General features: G+C 45.3%; 1 protein-coding gene across 1 annotated transcript; it reads left to right on the forward strand.

Moving 5' to 3' along the window:
* The first annotated feature begins 105 nt into the window (after nt 1-105).
* On the forward strand, nt 106-14710 carry LOC118080935 (zinc finger protein RFP-like). Its single transcript, XM_035106980.2, has 7 exons — nt 106-528; nt 8108-8203; nt 9422-9652; nt 10119-10141; nt 11911-12026; nt 12753-12785; nt 13169-14710. The coding sequence occupies exons 1-7, from the start codon at nt 106-108 to the stop codon at nt 13678-13680; spliced, it is 1434 nt and encodes a 477-aa protein (XP_034962871.2). The 3' UTR covers nt 13681-14710.
* The last annotated feature ends 1276 nt before the right edge of the window (nt 14711-15986 follow it).

A 15986-nucleotide genomic window follows, 5' to 3' on the forward strand; every position in this document is an offset into this window, starting at 1 on the left:
AATCCTCTCCCTGGCTCGGCCTCTCAGCCTGAGCTACGGAGCGCCATTGAGCCCGGAGGACCAGGCACTGCTACTGTTTCTGCTATTGCCGCCGCCGCCGCCGCCATGGAGAACCCGGTGGAGAGCCTGCACAAAGAAGCCACTTGCTCCATCTGCCTGGAGTACTTCCGCGACCCGGTCTCCATCCCTTGCGGGCACAGCTTCTGCAGGTCGTGCATCGCGCAGTGCTGGAAGGAGCGCAGCACCGACTTCTCGTGCCCTCAGTGCCGGGTGGTGTCCCTGCAGAGGAATTTCAGGCCCAACCGCGAGCTGGGCAACGTGGTGGAGATCGCCAAGAGGCTGGGCTCCGGCGCCGAGCAGGAGGAGCCGGGAGGCGGCGGCGGGAGGCAGGTGTGCGAGAAGCACCGCGAGGCGCTGAAGCTCTTCTGCAGCGAGGAGGAAGACCTCATCTGCTGCATCTGCCGGGAGTCCCGAGCGCACAGGAGCCACGCTGTGTTCCCCGTGGAGGAAGCGGCCCAGGATTATAAGGTGAATAGTGGGGGGCACACGCGCGCACACTTGACTGGTGCTATTTGGCGCCCTATTGGGGCACCCCCTCCTCAGAATGGTGGAACATAGGAAAGTGCCTCCCACCCAGTGCTGGATTTACTTATAAGCTAAACAAGCTATAGCTTAGGCCCCCAAAAATTTGAAGGAAAAACAAACAAACCTGGATGTACATTTCCAAAATATAAGATATAAAATAAAATAAAATAAAACCTACATACAGCAAATGAAACAAGAAGTCAACAAGGAATGCATTTAAGGAATATTTGAGAAACAATAACATAAAAGAAACCCCTTTGGAAGAGCTAGACTGAACCTTGTACAGTATATTATAAATCTATATTACAAATGTTTAAATATATGAATAAGTAAGGGGAAGGTAATATGTATACAAAACTGTGTGAAAACATCCAAATAATAGACAAAATACAGCAAGTTTAATTGGAAGTCATTTTAAAATTAAGGCAAGAGAATATAAGTTGGAAAGTGATAGAATAATTGGTTTTATGTTCATTGTTTTGTTATTTGTTACTGGAACGTATAATTTATGTTTGTAAGTATATGTATGTAATTTGTTTGTATGTAATTTGTTTGCAATATAATTTTTAAATAATAAAGATCTATACATAAAAAACACTACATACAGCAACAGTGTTTTGTGTTGTTGTGTAGGCTCCTATGTGTCGGAGAACCAGCCGACTCTTAGGTGCGAGGAAATCATGAGACGAGAGTCAGGAGTTTCAGATAGAGAGCATGAGCAGAGTGCTGAGCGAAGTGCGCTGAGCAGAGTGCTGACTGCCTCTCAGCCTCAGCTCCTTTATTATGGATGGTTTCCTTGTAAAAAACATTAACCTTTAACCTATACATGACTCATGCAAACAAGGAAGATGTGTAAACAGACAGGCTGGCGCCAGTGGTCACTTGATTGATTACCCCCAATAAACCTGTGCCTTACACAGAGAACTCCATTTGTACATTCCCACAGAGTGTTTCCTGTGTACATTCCCACATCACCTCTTTCTTTTTATTTTTAAGCAACAGGGTAAATTAACACGTGGGAAGCCAGATAGGGAGTCGCTGATACCTCGCAATGAAGGCTCCACGTGAAATTCCAGTGGAGGGGCGTGCAGCCTGAAACCAGGTCATGCATTGACCAAAGAGGGAGGGTAAACATTGAATGCAGCAACATAACATAACCAAGCCACAGGCTAATCCCATAACCGTCAAAAGTGTTTTCCTGATCCAGGCACCGTTAGGCAACCAAGACAGCAGCCATTCCCATGGATCAAAACCCACGGCAGGTTGCAAGGGCTGTGCAGCCACCAAGTTCTCCATTTCTTGTATAGTATGAGTAATGTTAGGACCATTATCTTGCACATACATGCAACAATGACTATGTATTAAGGCACATACGCCTCTTTTCGAGGCTAAAATCACATCCTGTAATTCTGTATTGATCAATTTCATGCCTTTAACTGTGTCATTGAACAAAGCCTCTGTCCAGTTAGCTAAGTGATGCAAATCTCTATAATTCATTTTGCTACTCCTAATAATGGCAAAATACTACGAGCTATCTGAGTATCAGTATATTGTGTTATAGGGGCATTGACTTCGTGTTTATTGCGCAAGCGGGTGCGAGGAAGAGCATCTAACTTATACACCAGTGGTATCACTACCCCTAGAGTGCAAGTCCCTGAAAAAGCAGAGGGAATCTCTTTGTATGCATTCTTACCACACAAAAGCCACAGATTTGATTGTAACACGCATGTGGATCTCCAACTCTTCTTCATCCAATCAAACCATGAATAAAAAGCACGGCATGTAGCCTGTTGGTAATATGTCATGTATCTGGTAACATTATTAATTGTTACCTTGGGCCTACCGCTTTGGGTAGTGACGTTAAGAAAACAAGAGCTACCATTAACATATAAGTCCAATTACAATAAGGATAATGACCTAAAAATCTGCTACTATCGTGATTAAAACGAAAACATCGTGGAGCTACTTCTAATAATGATAATATAACAGGGGGTGAACTAATACGATTATCTCTCATATTATTACTAATTCTAAAAGAATCATTAATAGGAATACCATGCAGTAATATCCCCTGAATGACTTGACTGTGAGGGAATATGTAAGCAAATCCAACAATCAGAATAGTTAAGCAATTTCGCAAACTGAGAAATATCCTGTACATAGGTATTATTATTCCATATGGAATGATAAGAGTCATGTCTTTGATACTTCTGTAAAATGGCAGCACGCCTAGAGCGATTATGGCTTGCAGATCGAATAAATGGAAGGTGATCTTGACGGAGTGCAGCCATATTTAGAGCACGATGCCGCCAGGTGCAATGGTGTTTCAGACCGGGTGACAGGTGCTGTCCTCCAGAAAGAGTGTAGAAAGGTCTGCCTCCTCCCTCAGCGGCATCTGCGACTGAATGGGCTGAAGAAGAAGCTGTAGATGATTGCCAGGGTCGTACACAGCGTGCTGGCACCCACAGAGGGTCCCCATCGATGGCATATCCATGTCCCCAGGCAATCAGCAGTACAAGGCCACGCCATGCTGGATCCGGATGTTTCCTGAAAGACACAAGGGAGCGAGGCAGCTCCTCCTCTTTTCTAAAATGTAATTCTGCAGGAGTATGCTGCTTATTATGCGGGTATAAAAGATAAAAAAGCACTTGATGCACAATATAAGATATTTCCGCAATAGGAGCGTTCTTTCCACTAAGTTGTGGAAAAAGCAGAGATTTAAAAGTTGAATGCTCAGCAATTGCTTGTCCTGTAGAATTAAAAGGAATACCATGAGTTAATTTCACATTCCACAATGTACAGAAATCAGAAAATCGCTTAGAAATATACGCAGGGCCATTATCCGTTTTGATGCTGCTAGGCTTTCCCATGACCGAAAAACAGCGCAGAGTGTGCTGTATTACGTGCCTGGCTGTCTCCCCTTTTAAGGGCGTCGCCCAGATGAAGCCCAAAGACGTGTCCACCGTGAGGTGCAGTCTTGAAAAAAGAGGCTAACAACGGGGTGAGAGTGACATCCATTTGCCAAATTGAGAGAGGGGCAATCCCTCTGGGATTGACAGCATCAAAAGGAAACATGGTAGGGGCTTTAGAACAAGAAAAACATTGCGAGACAATGTCTCGTGCCTGAGAAATTGATGTTTGAAAAGACTTGGCTAGAACCCTGGCAGATTGATGAAAGGTGGCATGGCTCAGCAGAGGGTCAAAAAACAAAGAAAAGACCTGCTCTTGCTTCAAAGCAGCATCTGCTACAGCATCTTGTAGCAGACGCTGCAAAGAGAGAAACAATTGCAACAAAATCATCATCCAGAGCAGGATAATGTATGCCACTGACAAGAATGTCAAAAATCTGGAGACATACTGAATATCAACAATCAGGTTAAACTTCACATTCTGAAACAGATCAAAAGCCAAAATCACCACAGCCAATTCAGAACGCTGAGCGGATTCCTGCTCCGTTGTAAATCTTGTCTTCCAGGCCCCCTCCTCCCTCCACACAACCACCCCCCTTGTCTTGGTCCCATCTGTGAAGAGGGTGAGAGCAAAGGGGATAGGGGAGGGGGAGCACAGGGAACGGAGGTAATAGGAGACAGAGGAAAGAAAGATCAATGCCACAGCACATTGTCTTCCCTTGATAACAACGTCCATAACAGCTGCTGGAGAAGTATGTACGTTCTGCAGTGATGCATGGGGCAAGTGTAGCCATTCAACAAGACAAACGCGAGACTGAGAAAATTCTGCAGGCTGGTAGAGAACAGCTGTGGGCAGCAATTTTGTGGCAAAAACAGCCAATGACAATAGTCCTGTGGAATCCAGGCGATCCACCATAGATTTTTGCAAATGGTGATTAATCGTTGCCAGGGCTGATTCCATATCCAGTATGATGTCTGCCGGTTGCTTATGTCCTTTCAGGGCATTGTACAAAGGTGATAGTACACACGTTGGCAAGTCTATGTATGATTTTGCCCAATTCGAATGTCCTAACAGCAGTTGTAGATCCACCAGCCAGAGTACCGCTGGAAAATGCAGCTGCAGTATCAGGGGTGCTGCTGCTTGTTGCGTATCCTTGTGTTCCAGGTATGTGATAGGCAGGGTGCGTTGAATTTTTTCCAGGGCGATTTTAAGCCCTGCAGAGGTGAGATCCTCTGTCAGCTGGTGCACCCATGTTTCAGGAATGTCTTTAGCGGCAAGCAATTTTGCTGTGTGGGATTCAGAGCCGATTGATTGACAGGCTTTTAACATGTCGGCTATTGCCACATCAGGTGTAGCCACCAGCGGGCGCAAAGATTGTTTACAGTCTTCATTGGCATTATCAAAGGCTAATTGTCTGATGATTACTCCTTGCGCTGCTGTATCTTGAACCTGGCGTCTAAGGGTATTGTACAGTCTATTTATGAAAGCGCCATAAGGTTCAGTGGGTCCTTGCTGCACGCTCCCCCATCGCTCCCCTTTTTTTAACTTCACAGGAGGAACAGACATCAAAGCCTCCTGGGCAGCTGAAATTGTGGCGTCCCAGTACTGAGGATCCAGAGCCAATTGCTGCGCAGTTGTTAAAAAATTCCCAGCTCCTGTGAGACCATCCAGGACGTCTCCAGGTGTTAACATAACAGGGGGAGGGAGGGGGGGTGCCCCTGCTGCCAAGGCTGCAACGGCATTGGCATGTGCTGCCTGTGCAGCATTATTCAAATTTGTTTGGATATCATGGACCCGGCGTTGACAAGCCCAGGTCCAACTTTGCATAAAAATTATCATTTGATTTGGCTTGAGCACTGTTCTAGCCAGTAATTTAATATCCTCTGGCAATAATTGCTGTTGAAAAATAGTGCCAAAGAGACCAAGAGTATACGGGGAATGCAATCCATTGTCTCTTACTGACTGATACAATTCTTTGATGTATCGGAGTTGAAATTGCTCGTGCCGTGGTGCCCCGCCCCCAGGTCCCGCAGGCACAATCACAGTAGACTCAAAAGCCAGCAAAGGAGCTGCTGCTTTAAGAGATTCCTGGAGCTTTGTAGTATTCCCCCCCTCCTGCTTCACAGTGGGCATGGTACTTTGAAATGCAGGCAAAACCTGAGAGACATAAGCTGGAGGGGGTGGGGTGGCAGACAAAGAAAGTTGCTGTTTTCCTGGCGGAGTTAAATTAGGTGGGTCCGGACCAGGAGGGATGGGGGCAGGCAATGCCGGAGAAACAGAAGGCTTCAGTGGGGGAGGCATGCATGCGGGTGGTGCAGAGGGGAGGCTTGAAGCAGCTGCCAGAAAGATATTCTTTGGCATGACTAGTGCCAAGCATGCTCTTATTTTCCCCCACGTAATTAAGACACGTACTCCAATGCTGGGATGAGCATGAAAATGTTCACCAAGTTTGTCCCAAAAATCTAATTCCCAAGTTCCATCCTCCGGAAACCATGGACAGTGCTCATAAGCAGTATGAATAAAAGTAATAAGATCGTCTTCTGAGGCATGCTGATTGTTAGAAGTCAGCAGGTATTTTAAGTCTTTAAGAAAACGTTTCTGTGGCACAGAAAGCGAAGTGCCCATTGTAAATGCAGGAAGAGAAAAATAAGCAATAGCTGGGAGCCAACTCACCGGGGATCCTAAGATGAGGTAGACGTCTGAACCCTTGCCGGGCGGGTGAGTAGCTGATGCAGGACCACGACGTGCGTCCTTTCAACAATGGCGTAGAACTTTTTAGCCTCACACGGGGCACCACTTGTCGGAGAACCAGCCGACTCTTAGGTGCGAGGAAATCATGAGACGAGAGTCAGGAGTTTCAGATAGAGAGCATGAGCAGAGTGCTGAGCGAAGTGCGCTGACTGCCTCTCAGCCTCAGCTCCTTTATTATGGATGGTTTCCTTGTAAAAAACATTAACCTTTAACCTATACATGACTCATGCAAACAAGGAAGATGTGTAAACAGACAGGCTGGCGCCAGTGGTCACTTGATTGATTACCCCCAATAAACCTGTGCCTTACACAGAGAACTCCATTTGTACATTCCCACAGAGTGTTTCCTGTGTACATTCCCACACCTATGATGTAAGTAATAGGCCCCGCCTGCTTGCTAAAATATCACTGGTTTTCTCTTTTCTAGATATAGGGTGCCTACATTCTGCATGGACTGGTGACATGGTAACATGTGCAAATGGCTTTAGATACCTATTCAGTCCATAAGTTACCATATAGCATATATTCAACACAAAAAACAGCGACAATTTGTTGTTGACAAAGGACAGCTGGACATATAAAGGGCCCAATTACCTTCAGTAGCGTAGGGCCTCATCAAATCTAAATCCGGCCCTGCTCCCACCAAGTCAGAAGCATTGGTCCATTTTGCTTGGTAATGACAGTGGTTCTCCAGGATTTCAGGATGGAGTTTCAGCCTAGGGCTGCCACATTTCAAAAAAGTAAAAACCAGGACACCCTGAGCTGTTGACTCCCAAATTGTTAATTTTTTTTAAAAAAATGCCGAAAAACCACAATTTTTCTATTATTATTATTATTATTATTTGAATTTATATACCGCCCTATACCTGGGGGTCTCAGGGTGGTTCACACAATAAAATCAAGATATAAAATCAAATACATAATAAAAATAAAAACAACAACCCAATAGCTCCCCCCTCCAAATTGCATTCTCTAAGATCCAGGACAGCGCACTGCCTTTTGGAAATTCCCCAGACGTTGATTCTGCAGACATATGGCAGCCCTAGTCTCAACCAACTTTACCATGGATGGTTACCCGTAATGAATGCTTTACTTGAGATTCCTGGAATAGATGGCCCTTGGGGTCCATTCCAATTCTAGATTTGTATGATTCTACCTGGAGATGTCGGGGATTGAACTTGGGTCCTTCTGCTTGCAAGGCAGATGCTCTACCACCAAGCCACGGACAGGCCCATTCTTGTTGCGGTATAACAGGCATCCCCAAACTTCAGCCCTCCAGATGTCTTGGACTACAACTCCCATCTTCCCTGACCACTGTCCTGTTAGCTAGGTATCATGGGAGTTGTAGGCCAAAACATCTGGAGGGCCGCAGGTTGGGGATGCCTGCGGTACAACCTTGCATAGACACTGAACCTCAGAGGAAGGAAGCCGTTATTATCATAATAGTGAAAACGCTGATAATAATAATGCAACATTATGGTGTTGATGATGATGACATTGAGACCAACCTACCAATATTATTAGTGCTAGTAGCAGCAACTGTAGTATTGTTCCTTCCCATCTGAAGAATCTTGTCGGTTAGTCCCCTCCCCCCTTGCCTTTGAAACTATGTGTGATGTTGAAAGTATGTTTGAAGTTGGAGAAATAAAATGCTGGGTTAATGCCATAATATTTTATTTCCATTGCTCCATAATCTGGGTGGGTTTCTTTTGTTCCCGTGTTGATTATGGAATATCAGTAATTTTTTTTTGTATTTCACTATCGGTTAAATTGGATGTAACCTGTTGCTTGTGTGTGAAGCAACATGGGGCATTAGTTACTAACGACAACACTATTTCAAAATAAGTTTCTATTTGTTTAGAAAGAAATCCAGAGCCGTCTGCAGAGCTTAAAGGAAGAGAAAGAGAAACTCCTGGGGTTAAAACTGGCTGGAGAAAATAGACACCAGGAATATCTGGTTAGTATAGAATCCTGTGGTATAGCCTAGCAAGGAATGTGGGCATTAGTTTATCTTTATTTAATGTGCTTTTACATCCTGGAACTTGAAGATATAATCCAGGGCTTTAATCAGCAGACCAAGCAGGAAACAGTGATGGCCGCCAACTTGGAAGGCTTTAAAAGTGGGCTAACAAAATTCACGTAGGATAAGACTATCAGTGGTTGGCATCACTAGGGAACAGGGAGGATATATAGACCTTGTAGTGTTCCAAATGCAGCTCTTTTCCCATGGCAACATTTCACTACACGTATAAGGAGGGCCATGCTGGATCAGACAAAAGACCTATCCTTTCTACCAGGCAGGTTCTCTGATGTTCTACGGTAGTTGCTTCTGAATTTTAGCTTTTCATTTTGTTGCTTTGATTATATTTGCATTTTGATCTGTGCAATCCCCTGCCCCAAATGCAGATGACACCAAATTGAGAGGGGTAGTTAATGCCATGGAAGACAGAATCAGGGTTCAAGATGACCTTAACAGATTGGAGAACTATTGGGCCCAAACTAACAAAATGAATTTGAATAGGGACAAATTTAAGATTCTACACTTACGGTAAGCAGAAAGAACCAGCTGCACAAATATAAGATAGGGGACACCTGGCTTACTAGCAGTACATGTGAAACGGATGTAGGGGTCTTAATAGACCATTAGCTGAACATGAGTCAACAGTGTGATGCAGCAGCAAAAAAAGAAAAGAAAAAAGAAAGGCTAATGCTATTCTAGGCTGGATCAACAGAAGTATTGTGTCCAGATCAAGGGAAGTAATCTCTGTTCTGCCTTAGTCAGACCACACCTGGATTACAGTGTCCAGTTCTGGGTACCACAATTTAAGAGGGATGTTGACAAGCTGGGACATGTGCAGAGGAGGGCAACCAGAATGATCAAGGGTCTAGAAACAAGGCCTTCTGAGGAACAGTTGAGGGAGTTGGGTATGTTTAGCCTGGAAAAGAGGAGACTGAGAGGAGATATGATAGCCATCTTCAAATATCTACCGGTAAGGCGCTCTCATGTTGTGCCTTCAAATTGCGCTGCTGACTTTTAAAAATCAAAACTTAGTATATTTTGGTTTTCCAAAAGAGTTCCAGTATTTCAGATTAATTTCTGCTTATTTGAGGGGTGTTTGCTGATCTTCCCAATGCCCTGACCCATCTTTCTCCCACTTTCCTCCCTATGTTACAGAAGCAAACAGAAGCCGAGAGGCAGAAATTGATGTCCGAATTTGAGCTGGTGCATCACTTTCTGGAGGAGCAAGAAAAACTCCTGCTGCATCAGCTGAATGAGCTGGAGAAGGAGATTATGAAGCATCAGAAAGAACATGGGGGAAAGTTTTCTGATGAGATTGTCTCTCTCAGTGCCCTGATAGATGAGATAGAAGAAAAATGCACACAGCCAGACAGCGAATTCTTGCAGGTGAGATGAGGTGGTTGTTGGGTGGGGTAGAACTGAAAAAAGGACACAACAAACTGAAGAATAAGCCTAAAGCTGTCCTTAACATAACCAAATCCTTATACTTATTGCCCAGTAAGTAATACACAGGGTCCAGCTGAGTGTATGGTACTTCATGCAGACCAGAAAAGAGCTATACAAATAGCAAACACTATTGTTAGAGGTATCTTTCTACTGCAGTTGGAATGGCTTGCTCAGTAATGCCTGTCTCCCTGTCTCAGCAACTGAATGCATAATTTCATTCCAGTTAACTCATTTCCCCACTGCCCTGCTTTCTTCTCCCAACGATTAGAAGGTGCGCAGTTTCTAAACTACGCTGTCTCTGTTTCTCAGATATAAGTGGCTATAATGAGAATCTCCTGTTATGCTCATGTTGATGCAGAGTTCCTGTCTTTCTCTTCCCTGTCCACCTACGCTCCTCTCTCTCTAGGATATCAGAAGCACCTTGGGCAGGTATGTGGCACTGACATCCACTGAAGGCATGCATTTGCATATATATATATATATATGCCCTCAAGATTGTGCTGCTTCATTCCGGTTTGCAGATAGTTTGCTTTTTCAAAATATTAAAGCTGTGGTATACTGTGACAGACCATCTTGCCCAGAGATGGGGAACCAGGTGTTGCTGGACTCCAGCTCCCATCAGGCCCAGCCTGTGTACCTAACTGTCGGGGATGATGGGAGTTGTAGTCCAGCAACATCTGCAGGACAACATGTTCCACCATCCCTGATCTAACCAGGACTGTCAACTCTGAATGTGAAGGGTTGCCCAGGATCTCAGGCAGAGTTCTTTCCCGCGATTGCCACCTGCGACCCTTTAAGTGGAGATGCCATGGGCTGGGCCGGGTCTTTTGTACATGTGGATCTCTGGCCCTTCCCACTTTTGTTAGCAGCTCCTCCCAGTCTCCAAGCTGAGATGGGCTTTCTATTTCTTCCATATTCATACACACTTTGGATACTCTTGGACTTTGGTTTGTATCACTGTGATGCGGGTGGCGCTGTGGTCTGTACCGACCGGAAGGTTGGTGGTTTGAATCCCTGCGGCGGGGTGAGGTCCCGTTGCTCGGTCCCTGCTCCTGCTAACCTAGCAGTTTGAAAGCACGTCAAAGTGCAAGTAGATAAATAGGTACCGCTGCAGCGGGAAGGTAAATTGCGTTTCCGTGCGCTCTGGTTTCCGTCACTGTGTCCCGCTGCGCCAGAAGCAGTTTAGTCATGCTGGCCACATGACCCGGAAAACTCTCTGTGGACAAACGCTGGCACCCTCGGCCTGAAAGCAAGATGAATGCCGCAACCTCATGGTCGCCTTTGACTGGACTTAACCGTCCAGGAGTCCTTTACCTTTTTTTACCTTCCAGGATGCCTTTTTAAACAATGGACAGAGGCACTGTGCTCTCTCTTAACAGCTTCACAAAAGACTGTTGTGGGGAGTCCAGGATATGCTTTTCCTGGCATAGCAATAATAACAAGCAAAATGTGGGATTTAGTCTCTTATGTGGCCTTTTGCAAAATCACATTGAACAGAATAGTCATAAGACCAATGAATGCACTGAAGAAAAACATTTCCCCAGGTACAAAATCCTGCAATATCACTTATCAGAAAATAGGATGCTCTTACAGAGAAACTGCAGTCATCTCACTGCTTCTCCCAGGGAGCTAAATGTACTCATACTGTACAGCTCCACCTCTGAGAGACACATACTACTATTTCACCTGTTTTATCACAGGGCCAGCTTCCAGGGCTGAATCTTGGATCAGCACTGACTCAGATTTAAGTACAACTTTTGCCTATAAAACGGGATGCAGGTGGCGCTGTGGATTAAACCACAGAGCTTGGGCTTGCCAATCATAAGGTCGTCGGTTCGAATCCCCGCAACGGGATGAGCTCCCATTGTTCGGTCCAGCTCCTGCCAACCTAGCAGTTCGAAAGCACGTCAAAAGTGCAAGTAGATAAACAGGTACCGCTCCGGCAGGAAGGTAAACGGCATTTCTGTGTGCTGCTCTGGTTCGCCAGAAGCGGCTTTGTCATGCTGGCCACATGACCTGGAAGCTGTACGCCGGCTCCCTCGGCTAATAAAGCAAGATGAGTGCCGCAACCCCAGAGTCGTCCGCAACTGGACCTAACGGTCAGGGGTCCCTTTACCTTGCCTGTAAAACCAAGTGTCACGCAGCCTTAATTGGGCATCTGCAGAATGGGGGGGAAACTGACACATTTCTTTTCCAAGGTTTGACAAGGAGCCCTTTCAGTCACCTGAAGAGATGCCATCCAAGGTGGAAAAAAGACTCGGTGAATTATCGGAGAAAAACAGCGTGCTCACAAATATCCTGAACAACTTCAAAGGTACCGATGATCTGCTTTAAAAGTTGCAAGTAGAACTTGGGGCTAAAGGGTGCAATGTAAAGCGCTCCTGTTCAGGATTCCTGTCAGCCACGCCCACTTCCAGAATACTCCAGGCTGCCCACCCCCAGTTTTCCATCCCCCACAAAAAAAGACATTCAGCATTCCGTGGCCATGAGTACCATACCTCACTGGGCTGTTTTTTGGTGTGGGAGTGCCCCATTAATTCACCTGCCCCCTCTCACTATCCCTTGAAACATTGGATTTCCTCCTGAGCTTGTTGATGCCTCCCCTGTTATTTTGTCTCCCCTATGTTTCTTAGTCACCTTATTTGGGTTGAAGTTCTGTCAGTTCTTGTCAGCTGAGTTTGCTACCAGAGTGAATGATCGAAAAAGTATAAATCCATTCTCAGTTGGAAGGTATTTTTAAAAGTATGTATTGCAAAGTGTCAAAAAGTGCATTCTGTGTGCATTTATTTTTAGATCCTTTCTGAGCTTTTCACAGATATGACTGAGTTTATTATTCAGTCTACCTTAATTTCTCTTTTTCTGGCAATCCTGTCCATTCCCTTTCAACTACCCGCAAAGTATTTGCAGCAGAAAATATAGTACCTGCTTGCAGCCAGGAGAGTGAGAGAGGATAATGAAACCCACTTTTCTGAGAATATATAAATGAAATTAGAAATTGATCGCTGTTTGAAAATCACGTATGTCTCCTCTCATCCCTTAGACACTCTGCCATCAGAACTGGGGACAGAATGGGGTAAGCAACTGGTGGAAAACATTTGTGAGATAAGTTAGTTCATTCATGTTTGGTTCTGGAAAGAAGTAGTTGATACGGAGAGGTCTGAACTTAACTGGATCAGTTTGATTGCGACAGATAAATCTTGGAGGTATTGTTGTTAATGTTGTCATTGTCAACATCATTAAATTTATTGCCTGCCCCTCACTAGCAGGTTCCATATCAAAAAATAATAATAAAGCAAAGTGGAGTCAAAAGAATGGGCAGGGGTGGGGGGGCTTCTGAAAGAACACATCTCATTTGTCAAATGCGCTCTGTACCTAAACTACACCAATTTGGAATTAGCTGACAAAAATATAAACTGTTCCTTTATCCCAGCATATTTTCTCTCTCTCTCTCTGCAGTCAACATAACCCTTGACACAGACACAGCAAACCCCCAAATCATCATCTCTGAGGATCGAAAAAGTGCGAGATGGGACGTCACCAGGACAGACGTGCCCCACAATCCTAAGCGATTTAAGTCCTCTTGCTGCGTGCTGGGCTGCGAAGGATTCACTTCCGGGAGACATTACTGGGAGGTCATTGTGGAAGATGGGGGCATTTGGGCTGTGGGGGTAGCCCGGGCCTCTGTGAGGAGGAAGATAGAGCTCAAGCTGACCCCGGAGGAAGGGATCTGGGCCTTGCAAGGGGATTTTGGTCAATACCAGGCTCTCACTACCCCTGTGACACCTCTGTCCCCCATCTGCACCCCTAGGAGAATCCGGGTATTTCTGGACTATGAAAGGGGACAGGTGGAATTTCTTAATGCTGACACAAAGGACTCTGTCTTCATTTTCCCATCGGCTTCATTCTCTGGTGAGAGAGTTTTCCCCTTTTTTAAGGTGCTGCTTGCCCAGCTGACACTTGATGGCTGATGGGTCCCTCCCTCAAGATCACGTAAGGCAGATTAGTTGCTTCTTAATGCCGCTGTTCCAAGTCCATTACATTGTACTTGAAATCAGGAAGGGTAAAAGTTGGAGTAGACCTACCCTTCCAATGCATGCTGATGAACGGTTATGATTAATCCACACGATTGGTTGCCAAGCACAGCACCATCACTTGGTGGTGGTACTTACTCCAGATTTAATTCACGGAGATCACAAGGGTGCAGTTTTTTGCATGCGGCATTATACATGGGTGGTGCCAAAGTAAAGTTAAGGCTAGAGTGGGTTCAAAACACTTGGCTTCAATAAAAGAGGAGGTCGCTGCTTGTGTGTGTGGATGCAGAGAGGGTCTCCGTCAAATCACTCAACGCTGTGCCAGTTCTTATCACAAGAGTCACTGTTGTAGCAAGAACTTGAGTTTGCCAACCAAGGCTGAGCCTGACTAACCCAGTCAGACCATCTAGCTCAGTATTGTCAACACGGACAGGCAGCAACTCTCCTGAGTTTCAGGCACAGGGGGCATTCCCAGCTTTATCTGGAAGTGCAAATAAATGAACCTTTAGCCCTTCTCTGAAACTACTTTCACCAAAGACAGCTCCTTGGATTTCCTATGTTGCTGCATTAAAGTTGTTGTTGTTGTTGTTGTTAATGATGATGTTGATGTATTTAATTTTGTAAACCGCCTCCTATGCCCACAGACAGATGAGCGGGATAAAAATTAATAAACTCAAATGAAGTAGTAATGAAGGACAGAATACCTTCGATTCTGACGGGCTGAAACCCCCCCTCCCCCTTTCTTCTGCTAAGCATGCCTTACTTTGCCCCCCAGGAACAGATTTTGACTGGTTTGTGTCGTCGTGTAAAATGAGAATAATCACTAGTCTCTCGTCCATCATTGTTGTCAGGTAAATAAACGCGGACACCAATAAAATACCACGTGCAGCTAATGAGATCAAATCTTTTATTATTCTTTGGCGAATACTGGGAAGGTAGAGGAAAGAGGAAGTAATACGGTAGGCGCAATCCTATTGCCATTGCCCCGCTGGAGGAATCCTCTTCAGAGGAGTGAACATTATGGAGGAACAGGTGGTCTGGGGTCAGTGAGACAGATCGGGGTTGCTGCGCTCCAGCCTCCTACACGGAGACAGCCCTGGCTCAGAATCAGAGGTGGAAGCTGGGCCGTTTCCAAGCCCCGGAGAGCACCAGCTGCTATGTGTGCAAGCCCATTCCACTGCCTGATGCCAGAGTGTCTGCTTGAAATCCAGGGTCTCTGGAGGAGTAGAGGGCTATGCCTCATGAGTAGACCAAGCTCCTCAAGCAACATAGCTGCCTCCTAGGCTAAGGGCGATGCTCTTCAGCTCCAGACAGAGCTCTGGAACAACATTGTTGCAGGTTCTTGGACCACATTCACACCATACATTTAAAGCACATGTGATCCCACTTTAAACCATCATGGCTCCCCCCCCAAGCATTCTGGGAGCTGCAGTTTAAGGATGCTGAGAGTTGTTAGGAGGCCCCTATTCCCCTTACTGAGCTACAATTCTCAGAGTGGTTTAACAATCAAACACAGGAGTGTAGCTCTAGTCCAACCCCCTGCTTTGCAGGAATCTTCTGTCCAGTGTTGGGGCTAGAACCCACGACCCTGAGATTAAGTCATCCCTGCATTGCAGGGGGTTGGACTAGATGACCTAGGGGACCCCTTCCAACTGTACAATTCTACGCGTCTATTCTATGATGATTCCAATAGCTCCATGCGAAGCAGTCAAGGATTTAAAAGTCGTGTCTTTGTCATCTATAAGCAGTGTTTTTTTCTAAAAAAAATGTTTGGGGGTACTCTCTTTGTGACTCAAGGAAATCACCATGTTATAGTTCAAATCGGGGGAAATAAAGACAGTAAATGGACAAAAGTACAAAGATTCACAAAACGTTTAGGGGTATGCGTACCCCCAGAAAAAAGCACTGTCTATAAGAACACAAGCTTTGATAGTCTTTTGAGCAGCCTCAGTCACTTCAAAACAATTTCGCAGAGGAACAGGGCCGGATTTAGGCTTGATGAGGCCCTAAGCTACTGAAGGTAATTGCGCCCTTTATATGTCCAGCTGTCCTTTGTCAACAACAAATTGTCGCTGGTTTTTTTGGGTTGAATATATGCTATATGGTAATTTATGCACCTACAGTAAAAGGTATCTAAAGCCATTTGCACATGTTGCCATGCAACCAGTCCATGCAGAATATATGGTAAAGGGACCCCTGACCATTAGGTCCAGTCGTGACCGACTGGAGTTGCGGCGCTCATC

Source organism: Zootoca vivipara, chromosome 2, assembly GCF_963506605.1.
Source record: "Zootoca vivipara chromosome 2, rZooViv1.1, whole genome shotgun sequence".
In the NCBI taxonomy this organism is placed as follows: Eukaryota; Metazoa; Chordata; class Lepidosauria; order Squamata; family Lacertidae; genus Zootoca; species Zootoca vivipara.